The sequence below is a fragment of the Rhineura floridana genome, chromosome 6 (assembly GCF_030035675.1).
Source record: "Rhineura floridana isolate rRhiFlo1 chromosome 6, rRhiFlo1.hap2, whole genome shotgun sequence".
NCBI classification, from domain to species: domain Eukaryota; kingdom Metazoa; phylum Chordata; class Lepidosauria; order Squamata; family Rhineuridae; genus Rhineura; species Rhineura floridana.
Window position 1 is genome coordinate 81,688,030 of NC_084485.1, and position 23,314 is coordinate 81,711,343.

Genomic DNA, 23,314 nt, shown 5'->3' on the forward strand with positions numbered 1-23,314 from the left:
CTGCACTTTATATTCCTGGTCTCCCATATGAGGAAATGTGTGGCAGCTCTTCAAGCTATCAGTGTTTTCCTACAACTTCACAATCTGAAGTCAACAGAGGGAGAGCTGCATGTGCTTGATCCTGGGAGATGTAAAGAGGTCATCATCAAGGTAAACTCCTGTTCCAATACAGTCCATTTATGATCCCAAATCAATGTAACTGCAGGGGTAGGAGGATATAATACACTGTGATTATGGAAAACATGTTAAAGGAAGGAGGGGGGACTAAGGATGCAGGCTTTAACACACCTTAAACACACCTTGAGCATGCAACATCAAAGAACTTACGCATATTGGTGCTGAACATCTGGTCCCACAGCATTACAGAAAGCCGCCATGATTTCAATCAGTTACTTTCTAATTTCAGTAATCAGTCTATACCTGCCTGCTCAGGCTGTGAGTACACTAGTCAACTACAGCAATTGGCTACACCTGGAAGGGCAATGGATTGATCTGCCGATCAGCTGCAAAATCTTTTTGAAGCATTTTTTTTGAAAAAAACGCACTCAAGCTGATCCCACCAGGTTTTACAATAAAAATGAGCGGGGTTCAACTAGCTTCATAGGCCCCTGTTTTCAGAAAAGAGGGGTGGAAACACACTGGAACTGGCAGAGTAGTAAATGTGTCTCTACCCTAAGTCCACTCAGTTCAACGGCTTTCACTCCAAGGTACATGGGCACAGGATTGCAGCCTTATTCTTATTAGCATATTTATGATGGCACTAACTTAAAATAGAAGTCAAGGTCAGTATTCTGTTTCTAACCACCCTGTATGATATATACCACACTTATGCAAAGAGTCAAGCAATTATACAGGTGAAAGGAACAATCTATGGGTCCCAATTTATGCGTCTCTGAAAGACCTAACCTTTGAGGATCTCTCAGCAAACTTCCATGATGGAAACTTTGAATTTTCAGATGTGAATGTATGTAAACAAACATCACTTCCAAAGTTAGTTTCTACTCAGTTTGCATCTTGTATGCATAGGTCAAATGCTCTAAATCACTTGCTACCGCAGACTCAAGGCTGATCAGCTGGTGCCAACATGTTTGTGATACACAGAGCCAGCTTTGGGGTGACTTTTAATGAATGAGACAATGGTGAGGTAACCAAATTTTACTATGGTTCTCAACCAGGGTAGCTGTCACCACTTCCTTACACATTTGTATCTAGTCTGACAAACAAATCTGATTAACATCAAAGCAGGAATATCTGGTGCGGATCCTATGGAGCTTGATAAAGTCTATGCATTTTTCTCCTTCCGATTTTACACAACGGACTTTTAAATCTCATCTTCCATGATCCAGAAGAACAGTTCAATGCTTTGCATATATTGTGGATAAGGTGCTCTGGAAGGCAAGACCTTTTCAACATCCCAGAGCAAAGAGAATGCTCTTGAAGAGCAAATAAAGTTTATTAATGGGGGGGGGGATGTAACAGTATCACGCATATAAGAAAACAAAGATTAAAATATGATACTAAATGAGATATTCTGGCAGCATGAGTCAAGTGTCACAATTCACGTTGTACTAATTTCCTACATAGCAGGAGGCTGAGGCCCATTTCAAGTGTAGACAGGAGGGGAGGTAGGAGGGAGCACAAAACTCTGCTTCTATCCAGCTTCCTCTATTGAAACAGCTTCTCCCCAACTGTTTTTCTCCTAGCTGGGGGTTATTTTCAGTCTTGGAGTCCTGCCAGCAACAGGAGAACAGCTTCCCTTGAGAGAAACATTTGGGCAATCTTCAACAGTATCTGAACAAACCCTACCCTACCCTTAAAAACCCTTTATAGGAAACCAACACAACCTCCATAGTAACAAGGAGATCATGCATCACAATGTAAAGGGCTGGCATTATTCTATTGGTATGTAGACAATGTTATTATTCTTACAGTTTGCCCTTATGCATGTTTAAATAGAGGTAAACCTCAATGAGTTCAGCAAGACTGACTCCAAAGGAAATGTGCATTGGATAGTGTCTCGGCTACAGAGGAAACAAGCCTCATTTGCAGCACTTTTCAAGGTGGATTCCAAACAAGTATCCAGGTCAGCCCTATCCTTATGCAAAGTGAGGGAATCAGTCGTGTGGTCGATGCTGGGAGCTAATGGCAGCAGCCCTCCCAACCACTCCTCCTGAGCTCCCCTGGCCATTCCCCTCTGCTGGAGATACCCCTCTGCTGTGTCTGGCCTGGCCTGCACCTCCCATAACTGCCCTGCTGCCCTGAGGAGCAATGGAGAATGCTGACCACATCACCAGGCTTGAAGATTCCACTGCCAGTCAAGTTGGCTTCTGTACATGAAGAGTGTGTGTGGCGGGGGCGCCATCTTTGCCTCAGGCAGCAAAATGACAGGGCAGCCATGCAGGTATCTACTCAATTTTCTCCACATCCTTTTTTTTGGAGGGGGGAGCTCATAGCTAGTGACTTCATGAGTCGCAATGAAACAATAAAAAACATTTTTGACATAGCCATTATCAAAGTTCAACTCCACTCAAATTTCTATAGTTAATTTAAAACTCTCCCTGAAGTTCTGTGTAGGGAGTGAAATATAGAGGCTGCCTGTAAGGAACAATGGGTGGGTGGGTGTGGAGGGGCATGAGAGAGTGGAGGGGCTAGTGTCTTAGTGTCCTGCCCAGAGTGAGAATCATGAAATGGAGGCGAGACTGGAATTAATTCCTGTTTTATTAGAGTAACATCGAAGGCAAGGCGTCTCATAGATTTCGCTAACTAGCTCACTGTAATTCCTAACTAAACTACTCAGTCTTACTCTGCAGCATGTAAGGGGAGTTGACTCAGCAGCAGCATCAGGGGGACGCAGGCTGAAGTAGGAAAGGTTTTCGCTCATAATCTCTGACTCCTGCGCGGGACCACCCTCTGGCCAAGCCTCTTTTCTCGGCAGCGCACACGAGGTGACAGAGCACACGTCTGCTCATCGGACAGTCTAGACTCCTCAGGTGCCGGCTCCATTGAAGGGGGAGGAGACATTTCTGGCAGGGAGGCGTTTGAAGGGCCAGACAAGGAATCCTGGGGCGGAGTTGGAACGTGCGCAACATCTTGCTCCAACGGCTCTCCTGGGTTGCTTGGCAAGGGAGGAGTCTCCACATTAGCGGGCAAATTTTCCGTGCGAATCAGAGAGTGGTTGGTCGTGTCTCCTCCCCCCAGATCTTCAGGAGCATCCTCCACATCTGACAACTCTCCCATCTGCAGAGCTGGGGATGCGCCCTTGAAGAGCTCCCCCCCAGAGTCACTCTGCGCTGGGAAGGGGCCCTGGGGGTCCCCTACCTCCTGATCCAGCCCCCCTTGGGTCACCTGGGGCTCAACACTTAGTAATTTATTGTTACTGTTAGTATCTTTGAAAACCCCATAAATAAACAGAGGGGAGAAACATTTTTGACTATGTATACATCACACCTTAAAGCACATTTCCCTGCCACACAGACACACAATGAATCCTAGGAACTGTAGTTTATCCCTCACAGATCTACAATTTCCAGCACCCTTAACAAACTATAGTTCCCAGGATTCTTTCAGGCAGGGAGGAATGTGCTTTAAAGGTATGGTGTGTATGCAGCCTTGATTATACACACTGGACAAAGGCTTAAGGGTGAGTTACCATGATGGAGGATGTAAGGCTACTGTCCAGGAGGGGATGATAAACACTTAGAGAGCATCTGGAAGGGATGTCTATGTAACAGCAATTAGCCAATCAAACATTATTACTTAGACCATCAATTTGGAACCATGGATTTTTGCACACTTCAATAAAACAGCTTTTAAAAACTGCTAATAGCAAAACAGAATGTGTATGGATTTTATGTAATACACATCTAGACAAGTGGATATGGCCAGCTGAAAGCTTAAAATCCAGCTCTGCGAGTATAACAAGAAAAACATGGATATAATTTGGTCAAGAGAAAACCAAAAAGAACAAGCTAGCAACACACAAGCAAAGGGACATTCCTCTTCCATGCACATATACACACATGTTCAGTCTGGACTTCTTAGGTTGTTACCATTTTTAACCTTGCATGTGTCTTAAAGCACTGGGAATTGTGCCCATCATACTGGCTAACTGCACACACTGCTCTCCAGATAGTCAGTTATACCCTAGTGGCATTTGATATAGTTTCCATGGACTTGATCTAATAGAATAAGACCACTCAGTTCAATGAATCTCCCATCGCCCATCACCACAACCACCCAACCAGAAGGGAAGAAGAACCCAAATGAGAACACAGGTAGAATCAAGAATTGTGCATTAAAGGATTCTGCAAGCAAAATTCCACAGTTCCTCAACTCCACAGTTCCATCAAAAGTGATGAAGAAGAAAGAATATTGGCACAAATATGGGGTTGGGATGTACCTGAATGGGACTGTATGAGAAGTGCAATTTATAATTGTTTTAACCTTTGTTATCGACAGGGGTGTATTTTATCACCCTATTTATTTAATCTATACGCAGAACATATCATACGGAAACCAGGATTGGACCAAGAAGAAGGACGTGTGAAAACTGGAGGAAGAAATATCAATAATTTAACATATGCAGACGACACCATACTACTAGCAGAAACCAGTAATGATTTGAAACGAATGCTGATGAAAGTTAAAGAGGAAAGCATAAAAGCAGGACTACAGCTGAACGTCAAAAAGACTAAAGTAATGACAACAGAAGATTTATGTAACTTTAAAGTTGACAATGACATTGAACTTGTCAAGGATTATCAATACCTTGGCACAGTCATTAACCAAGACGAAGACAATAGTCAAGAAATCAGAAGAAGGCTAGGACTGGGGAGGGCAGCTGTGAGAGAAGTAGAAAAGGTCCTCAAATGCAAAGTTGTATCACTGAACACCAAAGTCAGGATCATTCAGGCCATGGTATTCCCGATCTCTATGTATGGATGTGAGAGTTGGACAGTGAAAAAGGCGGATAAGAGAAAAATAAACTCATTTGAAACGTGGTGCTGGAGGAGAGCTTTGTGCATATTAACTGTTTATTCTGTATTCTGTTGCATGACAACAGCCAAGCATATTTGCAGAACCCCTGACTGGAATGCCAGGATGATTATGCAATGTGATGGGACACCGACCAATAACACAGATAGATAAGAGGTAAATAGGTGGACAGGAGTTTTATGGAAAGCACCGACCAGATTATGATTCAAGGAACAGTCTCTAAGTTTCCATTCAGTTCATGCAGATCAGGGGAGAGGAAGAGGGAAAGAGTGATCCCACAAATATTATTTCAAGCAGAACACCTCTTGGAACCACACTGCAATACAGGGGCTAAAACTGATGTGAGAAGAACTCTCAGTATGCAAGGCTTCAACACTAGCGTCAGGCCCAAATGGAGGTGTTGAGATGTTGGGGTAACAGAAGCCCTGCTTCGCCCCCCAACACACCAATGCCTGACCAGAAAGACAGCTGGTGCAGCTGAGTGCCATCGATCCTGGATTACACTGTGGATATCAGGAACAGGGCATGGTATGAGCATTTCAAAAGGATGAAATGGGGATCTATCTAGTCGCCCTACTCACAGGTGGTAGCTCTTGTCTCTTCCATTCTGGGGGACAACATGGGGCAAGGGGTGGGGAAGAAAGAGGCCTGTGCCAGACGCATACATCCTCAGGCGACTTTCTCAGGCCCTGCTGACAGGCTGGGCCTCAATTCTCTAGGGCTGCTCAGGCAGAAAATCCTCATCAACCCCCCTCCTTTTGCTCCCCCCTTATTATTCTAGGCAGAGGAGCTTCCGCAGTCTAGTAAAGACTCAGGACCCACGGTGGGGGGTGTCTTGGCCAGAGGCCAGCATGCATGAGCCAGGGGCTGCTACTTAAATCTCTCAACATCAGAAGCAAAACTCCCCCATAGGCTTGTACCCCACAGCTAAGCAGAACACAACTGCCTGGGCCACCACTGGAAGATATGCTACAAATGCCCCTGCCATTTTGCCCCCCCCAAAAGTCCCCCAGCAGATGCTGCAAGCCCCCAAACAGTCAGAGAATCTGCCCAGGAGTCAGGAGGCGCTGGCAGGGGCTGCTGTACAAACAAAGCAACGGCAAATCCGAGGACAAAACATAATGTCCTTAAAACAAGCGAGAGAGTGTTTGGCACTGACTTGTGCTGGGGTGTTGGGAAATGCATCCTCTCATCTGGAGAAGAAAACCACACGTATATATACACACACACACACGCACATACCCCTCAGGCAGTGTCAGGGCAGTAAAGCGAATTTGTGAATGGATCTCCATTCCAGTAAAAAAGGCAGCTGCCTCAAGAGCCCAGCACTCCCTCTTTTCTGCTTAGTACCCTCTCCAGGATTCATTGTGTCTCCTGACAGCTCCCTGGGAATCAGGGCTCCTAGTGGTATCAGAGGTGCTACAGTCCGCTATACAATATTGCAACTTCTACCCACCCCCCTGCACTGTCTGGGCCCCAATCCCACTGAGGACAGCCCAGAGGAATGCTGTAGCTGGCTGGAGCCCAAGTCTTATCCATCCGGACTCAGGAAGCAGTGGGATAGAGCTGTTTTTCTCAGGTCTTCCCAACATCCTGGTGTTTGCAAGTTGTACTAAGATGGCCCCATTTGCAGAACTGGGGTGGGGGTGGGAGGAAGAGCAGGATTCAAGTCATTCAAAGACATCCTGCTGGCACATAAGGCTTTAAACATTTCCCTGCCATCCCTTCAGTGGGCTCCGAAAGTGTTGATACTGCCTTTCACCAAGGCACTTGAAAGCCTTTTCCATCACCGCAGCAAGCCCTTGAAAAGGAGAAATGCCATACCACGTTTTTCTCCCACCTATGATCAATTTCTCAGTGAGAACTGACACGAACTGCTCCAAAAATCAGCTCCAGAGCACAGTCCCAAGAAGCAGAGCCAACACCCAACAGATAATAGTTTCCCATCTCAATATACCATTGCCTTTCCAGTAGTGTAATGGCAAATTCAGAAGTGCAAGGTCCCTGCATGATAGTCACAGCATGCCGCCTCACAGCCACACCCCTAAGATTCACCATTTCTTCTGCATTTACAGACAGAACCAGAATAAAATTGCTGTGTGCATAGGCTTCCATCCCACTCAATCTGTCTCTCTAGGGCAGCCTTTTCCAACCAGTGTGCCTCCAGATGTTGTTGGACCACAACTCTCATCAGCCTCAGCCAGCATTGCCAATGGTCAGGAAAGATGGGAATTGTGCTCCAACAACACCTGGAGGCACACTGGTTGGGAAAGGCTGCTCTAGGGGCTAAAACGGTGCCAGAAACGTTTTGATTTTAAGAATTCTGAAATGAAGCCAAATGTGGGGCAAGCTTTGGGAGACCAAGATACTTTGCCACAAAGCTCACTTTTCACTTACACATGCTCCCCTTTCATGTTGATCAGCTTGTGCATTGGGACCGTGCTGGGATCCTGCTCCCCAAACAGTAAGGGGTATACAAACCCCTGCACCCCCAGATAACTACACCACTGTGCCTTTCTGTTATCTCTGGATGCTTCCAGACAACATGTTTATTGGAAATTCATTCCAGATTGTATGCAGGGACATTTCATTCTGACTTGTTTGCATGGAGGTTAGATAGCGCTGCATCAAAGCAAGTGTCACCCCACTCTTTCTAATACATTTTCCTATACCTTTTCTTATTACAAAAAGTCTGATCTTTTCGAGAAGCAGGTTTCTTGCTCAAGTCTTCCCAAGCACCTATAATTTCACAACCTGAATTTGCCAGGATGTGATTAAATCCCTCCCAAAAATAACAAGTATGGGAATGCCCTCTGTGTGCTCTGCTAGAATGGGCAAAGTGTGTAGAAATAGCTATGCAATAACTCAGGGGTAGCCAGCTCCCATCAGTCCAAGCCAGCATGGCCAATGGTTGGAGATGGTGGGAGTTGGGAGTCCAGCAACATCTGGAGGGCACCACGTTGTCAAGCTCTGCTCTAATGATACACACTCTTGATGTTTGCTCTGTGTAACTAGACTCTGACTCAGGCTCCTCGTGTTTTGTCTCCTCAACAAGTTTATTTGCAGGAATTCATCCCAGCTCCCCAGTACCTGCACTAAATCAATTATCTTCTCAAGACTTTTTGTGAGCTTCCACCCAGCGTGTGAAAGATGTCTTAAAGCTAGCATGTACGCATCTTCCTGCAGGAAGCAGGGTATGTATTTGATGCTTAGGGGAGAATAGGGGAATGCAGAGCTGAGCTGATCTTAGCAGCAGCATTTTTCCAGCAAGGGAAAGAGTTCTCTGGTTTGGACACCAACAACAAAGACTAGAAATCTGTCATTTCATGTTTTAGCAGACATCTTAAAATGGGAGGATGCTCCCTTCACCCCCATACCGATACGTTGGAAGGTAAGTGTTGCAATATGAGATTAGGAAATCAAATGTAGATTAGATAATGTGAGGGTTTTTTTATTTTGATGCACATCTGTTCCATTATAAAATCTTGTCGGTTTATTATAAACAGACACAGTGCCTATTGGGCAATATACTACTAAGGTGAACAGCTCAATTCTGAGGGATTTCACCTCTTCAGAAAGAGAGAGAATGAATGGGGAAGGGAAACTTGGGAGACAATAATAGTGTGAAAGTTTACTTTTTACAAAAGAGTTTGGAATGGGTAAAAAAAAACCAAGATTCTTGTTGGACATTGGAACACATGATTTTTTCTATCAGTCTCACTATGAAAATGTAAGACAAGAAGCAGTAGTTGCTAAGGGGTGTGGTTTTTAAAAAAGAAAAAAAAGGCTACAATCCTTTTTCTCATTTTTCTTATGCACCATGGAGGGCTCTGGGTTTGAGGCAAGCTCTGCTGCAGTTCCCTGGATGATAAAAACAAGCCCAGTACAAGGCCTAGAGTAGCATTCTTGAAATGTCTAGAGTCAAAGTGCCACTACCAAGAAAATGCAAGGAGAAACATCCATGCCAGTTTGGGGAATAAGTGGGGCTGACCTGAAATGCCAGAGAGGAGCATAATAAATTCATACAGAATGAGGAATAGACACAGAGTTCAGCAATGGCTGGGCAGGCATCCACCCTAGATGCTCCTCAATGGCCTGCCTTTTTCCTTCTCCCTGAAAAATAGTTTTTGGAAGCAAGAAATACACAGTAGCCCGAGTGGCAGAAAATCTCTGCACCCACAGATTGCCCAGTAGCTGACTGAGTTGGGCAGAGGCCAGACAGACAGACCTGATTGCTCCACAGACACATGTAAACCCAATTCTTGAAACACTAATCAAGTCCACAAAATAGATGCTACTACTGAGCAATTGGTAGGGGGTAGGGGATGACATAGCTGGTACGGACAATCTTGTGTGTGGCTCTGTGCCCAGCTTGCCTTGTCTCCTCTATGGGCTGAAAAACTATAATTTTCCACAATGTCAGACTGATACAAGCAACGTCACTTTGGTGAAAGGCACCTCTAGGCATAGCAAGTACCTGGCCATTCTATCCATGTTTACAGCAGTGCCCCCACTGGCACAGTTAGCTGATGCTGGACGCAAAGGGTGGTATGCAATGCTACTCAGAGTAGACTCAGTGAAGATAATGACACAAGTAACTTAGGCTCTTTAATTTTAATGGGTATACTCTGTGTAGGATAGCTGAATACAACCCAAGGAGTGCCAGAGGAGTACAGGATTGGAAGTGTCCATCCAAAGCTACTTATCACTACCACCTCTGGATCTCAGTGTGTGTCAACAATGTCTCTTAGTCTACAGCCTTTATGTCCATCCACAGCCAACATAGAGCAAAGTGACTGTGCAGCTGCACAGACAGAGTTTGCAGATCACAGTCAGTCCGAAAGATCCCCAAACAAGAGTTCCTGCTGGAGCCAGTTTCATGATGACACATGCAATAAGATAGGGAAGAGTCTACTCTTGCTCCAGAAAGAAGTACCCCAAAACTATTCACCCACAACACCATCATTATCTTGCTCTATATCTCTCAGAAATAGGCATTATGACAAGTGTAACATGTAGTGAGATATAAAAAGTATATCTTCATGATGGAGAATCTAGGAAACAGCCAGGGAGGATTTTCTTCTGGGGGTAAATCCCATCTAGCCACAAATAGGCCAATGTTCATCTCAGGAAAGAAGAACTACCCAAGAGGATGATTTGGAAATGAAGACCAGGACGCAAAGAGATGAAAGAGGTGACCAACAGGGTTTTATGCACCTTTGACCACCTCTTTGATTGTCTCTTTCTGGAAAATTTTGCAGTTTCTCAGGGTCCTGTTTATTTGCTTAGGCATGTAGATGTTAGCAAGTAAGGTGAGAGCAGACCTTAAGGTCCTTAAGTAAGGGAGCTGCCTAATGATCCTCCTCCTCCTCCTCCTCCTCCTCCTCCATCAAGAAGATATTATTTTGTTCTTGCTATGGAAGCCACTTTGAGGTCACCTGGTGATGAAAAGCGGCATACAAATATATTAAATAAATAAATAAATAAAGAAGGGTCTAAGAGCACTGTCCCATTCTTTCCCTGAACCTCAAGGAGAAGCTGTTGACTCCAAGATGCTATTCCTGTCTTGGGATAGGGGATTAGTGGGTGATCAGTTTGTGCTGCTATTTCAACAATGTTGAGACAGCTCAGTGAGGAGATTAGCCTCTTTCCTGTGGCCAGAAAGCTCTGCTGCCCCAGTGACCTAGAGACACTACATGGGACTAAGCAGGGGCTCCTGAATGGAAGGGTCAACAGGTTAGAACTGCAGAGCATTTCTGATTCACCCCCTTCTTTCCTTGTCCTAGTAGCCTCTACGAACCTCTTGGGCTGTATTCAACTAAGTCCTGCTCAGAGTAGACCCACTGAAGTTAATGAACCTAGGTTATTCATGTCTATTAACTTCAGTGGGTTAACTTTGAGTAGGATTAGCACTGAACACCACCCCCTCTTCCTCAGTCTGCTTCTGTGTTGGAATTGCTTTTTTATATGTTTTTAAAACTTTTTTTAAAAAATACCAATGTTTTTAACCTTTTTAAAAAAGTCTTGAAACCTTATGTAAAAAATGTTTTTAAAGATGTTTTGTTTTAATGTATTTTAAAGTCTGTTTTTATGATGGTTAAAATGTTTTTTGTGCTTTTGTTTGCCGCCCTGGGCTCCTGCTGGGAGGAAGGGTGGGATATAAATAAAATAATAAATAAATAAAAATAAAACAACATTTGACTCCCAGAATTGATAAAAGATTGACTCAGAACAGATTTGGCGCTGCAAAGCTACACTGGGCTCTCCCGCTGCACACCCTGTACAACCCACCCCAGGGAACAAAATGGCATTGACAAAGGGCTCCAGCGGTACAAACAGCAGCTAGAGCACTGCCTCACAGCAGTATTAGAGCCATGTCAAGGGAAGAAAGCAAGGGTGTGCAAGCCAATACACACCATGCACACAAGCAGCAGTGCAATATAGAGGGTGCTCTTTGTATCTGTGCATGTGCAAACATACGCATACATTAGCAGGCCTGCTGGGATGCTTCCCAAAAGCAGTGTGCACAGTCCAGAGTGTCCCACAGCCAGGCAAGCATGTGAATCTGAGTACTTTCACACTCAGATCAAGCCAATCCAGGTTGCAACTTGCAGCACAACACAGAACAGCACGTGGGATGGTGCTCCCTTGTGACCATCACCACCTTTTATTTGGATTGATGCTGGCTGGTCTGGCTTGTTTATCCTAATCAGCTGATCCACGTTCAGTTGAACGGAGATGATCCAGAAAGCAGCACTGTGGAGGGCACCATCCTGTGAGTGCATGTTGTATGCAGTGCTAAGGTGAACTTCAGTCACAACAAAGATTTCTCCCTCTCCTGTACCTGGGCACCCCCTAAATATGTTCAGGGTTTTTTCCCAATCCTCTGGAGCACATTTGGGGATGGCACAGGGCATGAGTAGGGGGGAGGAGAAGGGGGAAGTCCTGTTGCACAAGTGGAAATACTTGCGCTTGTCTAATTTAGTTGCATACTGCCTTGTGTGCTTGCATATACTGTATGTGTGTGTGTATAGTGGGGGCGGGGAATGATGTGTGTGTATATATGTGAGAGAATCACAGACTGTATGAAAGAAAGCAAGAGTTCGAGTCCTCTGTGTTTGCTTGGACAATATGAAGAAAAACCATAAAGCAGCTGCATAAGAGGAAATATGCAAAGGAATGCAAGAGTTTCTGAAACACTGCAGAAAAGAAGACCTGCAGTCTTTATGGATGGAATGCAAGGGACTCTGTGGTGTGTGTGTATCTATTGCAGCTATCCAAGCTCCCCTTCCCCCACATGTTCCAGGCCTGAAACTGGCATGGTGCCCCCTGGCTGGGGTGCATGCTATTTTAGGCATCTCCTGGGAACCTTGTTCTCAGTAAACTTGGAAATACAAAATACAAACAAAGTAGCGGAGTGGGTGGAGGCAAACTTTCCCCACCTGCTGGACTCTGCATGTTTCCCTCACAATATTTGGTGACATTACAGCACTTCAGAGGGAGCACCATCATTCTACCTCTGACTGAAAAATAACTCTGGTGAAAGACAGCTGAGGTAGGCACATCCTGCCTTACTCTTCCCAGGCTTTTGGGAGGTAGAAGAAAGGGACAGACACAAGAAGCAATGGGGCAGCGAAGCTGGTGTCTTAGTTTCCACTGACAGAGTACACAGCCCAGGAAAATAGCAGAACAACCTAATATCCAACCACATCTGGGCTGGGCATGCCCCAATACTTAGACCCAACCTTTGATATTTCCACATACATAAAGACACTTGGCAGTCCCCAAATGTAGCAGTAAGTATCACCCAGCACAGGCAAGACTTGAATTCAGGATAGCTTCCTTCACTTTTTGACTCCGCTCCTTCCAACAGCAATCAGTTGGGACATAATTTGGTAAATGCTGTTTATAGTGTCCTGGAGTTTCCCACCCTTCTGCCTGATAAGGGCAGGTGCACAATCTGGGAACTGGGATTAGGGAGGGGCCTACACAGATGCTCCCTCCAAGCATAATGGCACGATGCATTCCAGTGGAACAGAGGGGCCCCTGCTATAGGTAGGTATAAGATAATCAGCAAATTCTCATGCCTCAGCCCAGATGAGGAGACTGTGGCCCAAGATGGCTGGATTTCTTTTATTTATACATACATACATACCCAACCTTTCCTCCAAGGAGCTCAAGGTCGTACACAAACATGGTTCTCCCCGTCCTGATTTTGTGGTGTCATGGTTCGAGTGTTGGACTGGGACCTGGGAGACCAGGGTTCAAATCCCTGCCTAGCCATGAAGCTCACTGGGTGACCTTGGGTTTTTAAAGATTAAACAGTACCTGGTAAGTCTAGGGACTAGGTGATGCTGAGTTGTTTAGAAAGCCTTACCCCAAGAGGGTTTTCGTTTTGGAAATTCTCCAATTCTATGTCCACAACACTTCTGTTGTACTTAAGATTGTTATGACACATCTGCATCTAGCACTCTTTATAATTTAAGACAGTGGTTTCCAACATTTATGAGTGTGGAACCCCCTTTGTAAGCTCAAAAAATGTTGTGACACCCCCCATGCTAATTATAATGTTAGTCTCTGCTAACTGAAAAAATGGTGTGTGGCAAAATCACATCTCCAATTATCCCTTTGCATAAAAAGCTCCCTGCAGATAGGGAGGAGTTGCTTTCTTTTCTTAATGCAAAGGTTTATCAAACTGGTATCCTCCTCCCCCCCCACACACACACATAATCTGAAGATGTACAGTCCTGTCTCCTAACACCAGTGGGTTACAGTGTTGGACTAAGATCCAGGTTCAAATCCCCACCCAGCCATGAAGCCCACTGGTGCCCTTGCGCCCGACACAGTCTCTCAGCTTGACCTATGTCACAGGGTTGGTGTAAAGATAAAACGGAAAGGAGGGAACCATGTGCACCACCTTGAGCAATTTGGGGGAAAGGTGGGATATAAATACAATAATTAAATAAATAAATACATTTCAGCTGCATTATGTGGGCCCCACTCTCAGCCAACCTGCTGAGTTTTTTTAAAATAACAACAACAACAATCAAGAAGCAGCAATGTGGTAGTGGTGGGGATGCTAGATTGTGAAGACAAAAGGGTGGACAGATGGAGGTTAGTGCTTTTAGGCCTTGGGATGATCATCAGAACTGATGACTTGGTTAGCCTGCACTTGGGGAATGAGAGTGGGACAGAAGACAGATCAGCACATAGACACACAAACACACCTGCCCCTCCTGCAAGCATCTTCGGCGTGCATGCATTTGGGCATGTGGGAGGGGGGAACGCTCAACTGCCACAGCATCTTGGAGTGATTGGGGGGCAGAATGTAGGTGGAAGAAAGAGGGGATGCTGGCACACACACTTAGCCCCAGAGATGGGGGGGCAAGCAAGTCCTTCTTCACTGCTCCTTGGCTCAGTCTGGGCCAAAGGCAAGATCTGAGCAGCCTTGCAAATAAGAATAATTTTTAAAAGGAGGTGGCAGTGAAGCAGCAAGAAAGGCAGGCAGGCAGGCTATCAGGAAAGAGAAAGCAGCCTTTCCTTGCAGCCTTGCCTATTTTTGCTTCACAAAAACCCCTCTCGTCTCATTCTGAGTAACGGCGTCATCAGGAGCAGCAGTGCAAGGAGACACGAGTCAACGATAGTAATCCCCACTTCTTCCTGGTAGTTCCACCCTCAGTCTCCTCTCCTTTGGCATCTGCCACAAATTTTATAGAGAGATGCCTGCCCTCGGCACGCCTGAGAGATGTTCTGGCACTTTAGCAAAAGTCCTCCCTTCTTGTTTGAAGCAAGGGGAAGGTGTCATCTGCAGTAGCAGTGGGGAGCAGACAGCATCCAGAGAGTAAAAACTTTTTTTAAAAAAATTAATAAATAATTCATTTCTTTACTGTTCACGGCCCCCAGGTTGGGAATCACTGCTTTAAGATATAGGGATGCTTTTTCCTGCACTTGACGATTCTGAGGAACTGCTGCTGATTATATCGTTTATTGATACCTGACGGCACTGGAAAGCTTTATCGTATCTGATTCTGGCTTATGAATTTTAACAATGGATAAATGATATAAACTGTTATTGAATTTGATTGATTTGTGCTGTCTATTTTGCAATGATTTTTTTATGTTACAATAGCATTAATGAAACAAATTGCTTCATGTAGACTGCTGTATCATGATTTGAAATAAACTGGTCCTAAAAAGTTTATTATAACATTGCTTTGATATGTATTCCTGTTTTTGTGTTGGGAATCACTTTGGGCACATCTATGTAGAAAAGCAGCATTCTCAAATTAAATTAAATAACAACAATTCCTCCCTGCCCCAGACCCATGGATCCTCTCATCCCCCAAAAAGGTGTCACATATTCCAACCCAGTCCTGATATTCCAGAATCCACAAAGGATCCCAACAAACTCACCAGCAAGCTCTCGCTACATTTTTCTGCCATGGTTGAGGGCCGTGATGTGGGCGCCCACCTGCCCGCTATCCGTCTTGCTGGCTACACTTCCCAGGCTACAGAGAAAGCTCAGATGGCAGTGCAAACTAGACCAAAGAGACAGAAAGCTGTGGAGAAGCAAAAGGGCACTGGTTAGAGAAAATGAAAACAACAACAGAGAAGCCTTGCCTCCATCCCTCCAAATTAGAGATGGCTAAAATGTTTGGCCCAAGAGCCACAATCACTCTTAGTCAGCCCTCCAGGGGCCACATGCCAATGGTGGGTGTGGCAAACAGTGTGGTTACTCCACATTCTTGCACACATGTGTGAACACACACTCCCTCAGTCTGCATACACACCATACATTTAAAGCACACATTTCCACCGCCCGTTCGCAAAGGATCCTGGGAACTGTACTTTGTTAAGGGTTCTGTGAATTGTAGCTCTGTGAGGAATAAGATAACATTTCCAGGATTCCTTGATAGTAGTGCGGGAATGTGCCTTAAGTATATGCTGCGTATGCAGCCAAACACAGCTCCTCACTCAGCTGATCCATCCATAATTGCCCCTCCCTGCTCATAAAATGACCAATCTGGTGACCAAAGAAGGGTTTGCATCCCCATTAGGGTGCTGGATGGAGAGGTTTAAATTGCTCAAGCGCTGCATCTATGGCATTTGTTTTCCTTTTTGCCACCACCACTGAAGTTAGTGGGTTCTTGGTGGTAGGAGAAAATTTTGCAGAAGGGAGGTGCTGGATCAGGCCTCTGGGCCAAGGGTTAACTACCCTCCTCTAAATCTTCAAAGGAAAGAAGCCACACACAGGTCACCAAGACTGGTGCATCTACAAGGGCCATCGCTTTTTACGGCAAAAATTATGTTGTCGTTTCCCAGCCTACATTCAGCACATGTCCAAAGATGGTAATACAAGAGCAGGACTTGAAGGGAATGTAGAGTTTGGGTTAACAAGCACTTATATCTGACCCGTTATTCCTGGTTCTTTCAGCCCTCTGCCATCTCTGTAGTGGGAAGAAGCCACAAGAATTACACACATGGCTGAAAAGAACATAGCCAGTGCTCAGGGGAGAGGAAGTCTTCAGGGCACTGCACACACACAGGGGCACAACTGCCACTAAGGGACACAGATGGGAGGTGGTTGTCTTCCACTCTGATGCACCTAGTCATGTGCCAGGTTAGCTCTGCCATTGTGCCAGAGACCAGGTGGTACTGCCAAGGCCAGGCAACAAAAAAGAGACAGCCATGATGTCTGTGTGTCTGTCCATGGCACGAAAGGGCATTTTTGCCCAAGACAATTTGCAATATACCAGCAACGAAACTGCATTGTTTGCTGGCATGATTGGTCACAGCCTGGAGTGATGCAACATAAAAAGATGTATTTATAAACTGTAGCCCATGGTGAACAGGGTGGAGCGGGGAGGGACAGGGTGGGTGTTTCAGGGACCCTTGCTGCCGCTGCCTGAGCCGGTGAGATAAAGAGCTGAGCAAAGTACTCAAGCTCTTCTCCACTGTTTCACATAATGGGAACCCAAACCCTGACACTTTCTTCTGTGATGACGTGACTCCAGAGGAGGTGATTTGGAGAAAACAAACCTCTGTTAACCCTTGACCTTAGCCCCTCAACTCAAGTGGCCCAAATGTTACTTTCAGTGTTATATTGGAGACTGAGCACCCCACCCCAAATATACACAATGAAGGGAGGTGCTACAGATCCTTTTAATGTACTATGTCTGTACTTACAGATATCCCAAGGTCATGGCTTTTGTAAGGAAAGGGCTCTGGGAGTTCTGTTGGCCTGTGCCTTACAATGGTGGGCCCCACGTGCCATGCCTTATCCTCTGGAGGGCTGACCTGGCTGCATCAGAAATTTCTGATCATCAGGGACCAAACATCACCTCATTCTCCTCACCTGGGCTCCAGTAAGAACAATTTGCTTATGTAAGCATGAACATTAGCATCCCAATCCTCTCCTCACTTCCATAATATACTTGGTGCTGAGCACTAGGACAAACTGGCACTGAAAGCAGAACTGGAGGACCAGTAAGAAGACCCAGGACATAATTAAGTCACTCTAAATTCTTAAATTAAAATTCCAAATCCAATTTCTGATACACAGAGAACTAAATAACATCGAGACCATAGGATCATAAATCAAATATAAATTATGAAAACCAATATAATTAAGCAAATGTGTGCAATTTAGTTTTTGCAGATTTAGGGGAGGGGTGAAAGAGAGAGGCGCTTATGAACAATGTGGCAGAATTGCTAATTCGGTGGAAAATCAGTGGAGCTGTGGGATGGATAGGGGCTAGGGCTTCACTTTAGCTTCAGGAAAAGGGCAGGTCCTTTTGCTTGACATCCTATGGCTGCTGATTGTATTCAGCAAGTGTAGAATTGAACAAGTTCTGCTACACTTTCTGTGAAAAGGATGGTGAACATAAAATGGAATCCTGGATAACTTACTGTAGAAAAACAACTAAACAGATGGCATACACTATGGAAAAACAGGAAGTGCTCACTACCATGTTTTTAGATCTCTAGGGCAAAGGTGGCTACCTCATCACCATGGGTGCATTTTGTTCCTGGACACTTCAAAATGGAACTCCTGAATAGCTGAAACAGAAAACTGGAAAAGAAGCTTTAGGAGTACATACACACACCAGAGGTATGTGGACTTGCCTTTCTCATCCTATTTCTTCTCCAGATCATTTTCTTGTAGATTAGTTACTATGAAATATGCTCATAACCAGGGCATTTGTCATTATTTTGATATATACTGATATTAATATTTAGCATTTTAGAGTTTTCAAGGCACTTTATACACATTGTCAGTTGCCCTTACAACAGCCCCCTAGGTTAGCCAGAATGATTAGCCCTGTATTGCAGACTGGAGAAAGAGATTGATCATGGCTCATCTAACTCTACTATATGGCAAGGGTGAGATTTCACAGCTCAGTCATTAGTTGCTACACTGTACTAGCTATAATGGATGAAGTGAGACTTCATTTTGCACTAGAGATCAGCAGTATGAAATGAAGGGGTAATAGTTACTCCAGATGAACACAAATAACAAGGGTGTGATCTTATGAGCCCATATGCTGAGACTGGGAAGGAGAGCATTAAAAAAAAGTGCGGAACAATTTCTAGACCCAGAGTAGTGAGTTCCCGAAGAACATAGGGAGGGAGCAACTGTGTATTGAGGAGGGGAAAAGATATGCAGCAGCAGCAGGGCACAGGGCCAGCTCTACCATTCGGCAGAGTGAAGCAGGCACCTTGGGTGACAGTTGTTGGGATGTGGGGAGCAGCAAGGATACATCCCCTAAGCTAGGCTGCTGCCTCAGGTGCAGTGGAGGATGTTATCCTGTCACCAGCACTGAAGTAAGATTCAGTTGCTAATCTGGTTGGCTTCAAATGGGGGAGGGGGGCTCTCATGTCCTTCACCTCAGGCAGTAAAATGTCTTGGGCTGCCCCTTGGGGCAACATAAGGAAATTTGCTAAGGAGGAAGGAATACTTACAACAGCAAGCAGCAGTGTAGAAGTGGCAGAAATTTCAGCATTCTGAGAAACTTAGCTGTTGTTGATAATGAGGAAGAGGAGAGGAAACGCAAATTTCTGGCAGTTTGGAAGGCAAAGATTAGCTTGAAAAGCAAAGTCCCAAAAGCCAGAAAGGAAAATAAGCACACTTTCTTGTGTCCAGGACGAATAGTGCCCTGTGAATCTCTTTGGAAATCAGGGAAGGGGAAATATACAAAAGGTGTGTCTGATTTACATGCTTCCTAACACAAAACTTGGGCAACCTTTTTAAAAGTTGTGTTTTTTTTAGTGAAAGAGTAGGCACAGTCTTGGGTGTGTGGCTACTAGGAGTTTTGGTCAGCCCTGTTTTAGGTAAAAGGTGAAGTCTCCACAACATTATAACCAGGAAATAGGCCCTGTTAAAAAACATGAGACATAATTTTCTCTACCACCACAGCCTAACTCTCACAACCAAGCATTCAAAGCACCAGTTCAGCAAACAAACTGCTCTCAGTGAAATATCCAAACAACACAGGATCCTGCCCAGGGCATACTTGAAAATAAAATGTCCATTTCACTTCAAGGGAGGATATCATAATAATCACACTCTTATGCTTGCAGTAAGCAACTGGTCAAGGAATCAAGGTGAAAATGCAGCACAACGGACACTCTGAGGCTACAGAAGAGGTTGTGCAACCAGACACACTAAGGAGAGGCTGGAACAGAGGCCCTTTCTGCTCCAGTGTCCTAAATATGAAGAAAATGTGAATGATGCTCCCTCGAGCTGTCAGGAATCAGACAAGAAAAACTATATCCTCTAAATGGGAGGCACAGGAACGAGATGACACAGAAGGCATTATGTGATAGGGGATCTAACCCCACCCCTAAGTTCAAGTGAGTTGTCCCCACTCTAGACAGAGACCGGAATGATGTCTCCCTTTTCATGCTTGAGCAGTCCTTGTCCTGCCAACAAACTCCTAGTGAATTGGGATATAGGAAAGTTTTCCTGCTCTGCCATGCCAAAAGCAAGGAAGTGCAATAAGAAACCCTGCAAAATAGCAGGGAAAGCCATGTTTCACAGCCACTTTGACCCAGATCCCCCATGCTCTCTCAAGTGGACCACCCACCCTGCCCACATGACACAGCAAAGAGCTTTCCCCTGCATTTTGGCCTGATGTTAGGGGCTCTCCTGACACCGTAGTCTTTATCGTTTGAATAGATTTTAGCTGCTGCAAGTCACAACTGTAAGTGGATCAGAAGTCTTGTGAGGAAGCCAACAAAGTTACCTTGGAAGAGTCAGCAATGACTTGTGGGAGGGAACTTTTGAGAGATGATGGGAATATATCACACTTGATACTATGGAAAACATTTTGGCCTCACTCAGCCAAAGTACTAAATTAACAGTAATCAGATCTCTACACTTGCCACTGATTCACTACTCCAGGGCTAGCACGATGCAATGAAGACTGCCCAATGTGTCTGACTATTAAGCTTCTGCACCCAAATCCTTGGAAATTGGAGGTCATCCCAACCACACTGGCAGCATCCACATCTCAGTTATGTAAACAACATTGATGCTGAAATATGTTCCATAAGTATCATTATGTATAATAGGGCAACCTGTACTGGTATCTCCTCAAAGATAGATGGGACCATCTCAGAATAAAGGCTGCATCTGGGATTTGATCTAGTGACTCTTGCTCATCCCAGTTCATGAGTGTTGGTTCTGTACTGCTGCCAGGCTGCAATGGAGTGTGCAACAGGGTTTAGTGGAATTTTACTCCTCATATTTGTAAATAAAACACTGTATAAATTCTGATTTTTTTGGGGGGGGGGAATTAAGAATTCCAGAGGTGTAGCCATTCTAGTTTTGTTGCAGCATAAACAAAAAAAGTAATATTGTAGCAAAAAATAATAGTGATATATTTCCTCCTCCCTTTCATCTACGCTCAGGGAGTGTGTGTATATCTACCACTTAGGTGATCACATCATGCATTTAACAAAGTGAGCCCTGGCCCACAATAAATATGTCACTCTTTAAGGTGTCACAAGGGTCTTTGTTGTTTTGATTGTTCAGGAGTAATTTTGTGAACAGAAAGTTTCTGTTTCAGTCTTTCTTGTAACTGAACCGTCTCCACTTCTGAGTGAGGAGTGCGCTTTGTGCCTCTCAGCCAATCTTCATTAATGAATCCATAATTTGGACTCTTGGGCACACTTATTTATAGGTAGTATAAATGGTCTGCAGCCATCAAAGTTGTTGCAATTAATAATATGCAAATTATGTGCAAAATTTCTTCTACCATATAATTAGCATATTGTTGTATTAATTGATTTCCTACTCTCTGAACACCTTTCACTTTTAGCCTGCTAGTTTTACAGGTTGGCAATGCCTGTTTATACAGTATTACTGTGGCCACACTAGAGCAAGGATACAGTGAGATACTTTCTGACATCATCTCTCTGTTCATGGTTTGATGTCACAGTGCTGAGGCCTCCATAGCATCGGTTGAAGAAAGCCCCCCAGCCTCCTCCCAGTGGGTAAACACAAACCCATAGAAACCCAGAACACCTGGCCAGAGAGGGTGTGCGATCTCTTTAAAAGCAGTGGAGGGGGCAAGAAAAGGGGGGTTACATCAGCCGCCACGTGGGAGCTGCTCCACGCTCCGCCCCTGCACATGCCGGGGTGGAAAATTCCAGCGCGCGGATTCCCCCCCCCCCGGCCTCGGGAGCGTTCGACTACCCCTTTTCCAGGCCAGATACCCCCTAGGTCTGAACAACCGCTTCATTCCCCAGCACGGCTTCCGTAAGCCCCGGGACACCCTTTTCCAATCTCTTGGGCTGCGAACACCCTTCCCGTGGGTCTTACCCTAGAAGACTAGGCTCGAGGCAGCTCTGGGTTGCCCAGTGACAGCTGTAGATGTAACACACTGGAAAACCGGCAAGGAGGTTGGATTGCTTCCGGACCCTCATCTTCGGTTCCCTAACAACACGTTTTTCTTCAACACTTTCCGTAAATTACCACATTCCCCCGCCCCCTCGATCTCTCTCTCTCTTGCGTGTACAGACATATACACACACAAGCTCGCATCTCAAATCCCTCCCCATAGGTTTTGCTCTGTCCGTTGCTTACCCTCTCCATGCCGATCCCGTCTCCTCCTGCCGATCGCAGCTCGTGCCTCGCCCAGGCTTTTCAGGCACGCTGTCAAGGTGGCTCCTCTTAGAAGGAAAATTGCATCAGCCTTCTAACCGTACTCCTTCGGCCTCGGTTCGGCTTAGTAGCTGTCGATGCGCTCCGTCCGAGCTTGCCTGTGCGCCAAGTGGGGGAGATCGCGTCTACGCGTGGCAGCCGACACTCACGGTCTGCCGTGGGCTCGGGAGGGGGCCGCTGACTTTAATTAAAGTTGTGGTAGAGGATTCCGAGTGGGCAGCCGCAGGCACGTCCCGCCTTCCCTGCACCGGCTCCGCCCAGCCGTTCCCGCCCCCCTCGTTGATTGGGACGGTCTTGTTTCTCCGATACGCTCCCGCCCTGCCTCAGTCTAGCCGTGCCGTGGGGCTCTGGGGAGGGGGCCGCAGAGATTCCTGGTTGCGGTGGAGAAAGAGGGTTTGCAAGGGTCCAGCGGCGGCCACATTCCTCCCGCGTGCAGTGTAAATAAATACCGTCGCCAGCCACCCACATGACAGGGAAACCGTATACCTCAGGACATATACCTCAGGACATGCTCCGGCTTGGTCTTAGAAAAGGGGTGCGCGCGCGCGCACACACACACACAGCCACTGGGGCGTGAACGTACGAAAGGATCGCGTTGGGCAAAAATATAGCCGTGGCTACGCGCGTACTCTGGCGTAGCCTGCCCTCGCGCTCGCAGACGTAGAGAGCCGGGGGCGAATGCACATTTTCTCGTGGTAGCATGTGCAGTGCCTTTGGCATGTACATACGCAAGCCTCCCCTCCCGCTCCCTGGACACACGCTAGCCTACGAAGACGTTTCAGAATACTACAGAAAACCCGCGCATCTCACCTCCAAGCAGCACCATGGACAGTCACACCGCAGAGGAAAAACAAACACACACACATAGGTATTTTGGTTGGACATCGCACAGCAGCTGTGGATGCTCTGGTCCTGCCCTAATACCAGCCATTTATCTAATGAAGTAGGCTCTTGCCGACAATAAGCTTGTGAAGTCTTTAAGGTGCTCTCCCGGGAAACTTTGTTGCCTCTGGCCCAATCGTACCTGACGATCGCTGCGATCTGCTCGCAGCACCTTTACAGAGCGTCCTCGCCACTGCCCTATCTCGAACCAGCTCTCCTGGAACCGTTTGATCTTCTGCCAGCTAGCTCAAACCCGATGTGTCCGGGAAG

General features: G+C 45.7%; 1 protein-coding gene across 2 annotated transcripts in view; it reads right to left on the reverse strand.

Annotated features, from left to right (window-relative positions):
- Positions 1-22,596, reverse strand: part of SLC6A9 (solute carrier family 6 member 9) — a 69,339-nt gene extending 46,743 nt beyond the window's left edge. Inside the window, exons 1-2 of one of the 2 annotated variants that reach the window (XM_061632705.1) lie at positions 22,085-22,596; positions 15,409-15,554 (exon numbers count right to left, since the gene is read on the reverse strand). In XM_061632705.1, coding sequence (XP_061488689.1) covers positions 15,409-15,438 — 30 coding nt within the window. In that variant the 5' untranslated portion in view covers positions 15,439-15,554; positions 22,085-22,596. The remainder of the gene's footprint in view (positions 1-15,408; positions 15,555-22,084) is intronic. The other variant, XM_061632706.1, reaches the window with a different exon arrangement.
- Between the last annotated feature and the right edge of the window lie 718 nt (positions 22,597-23,314).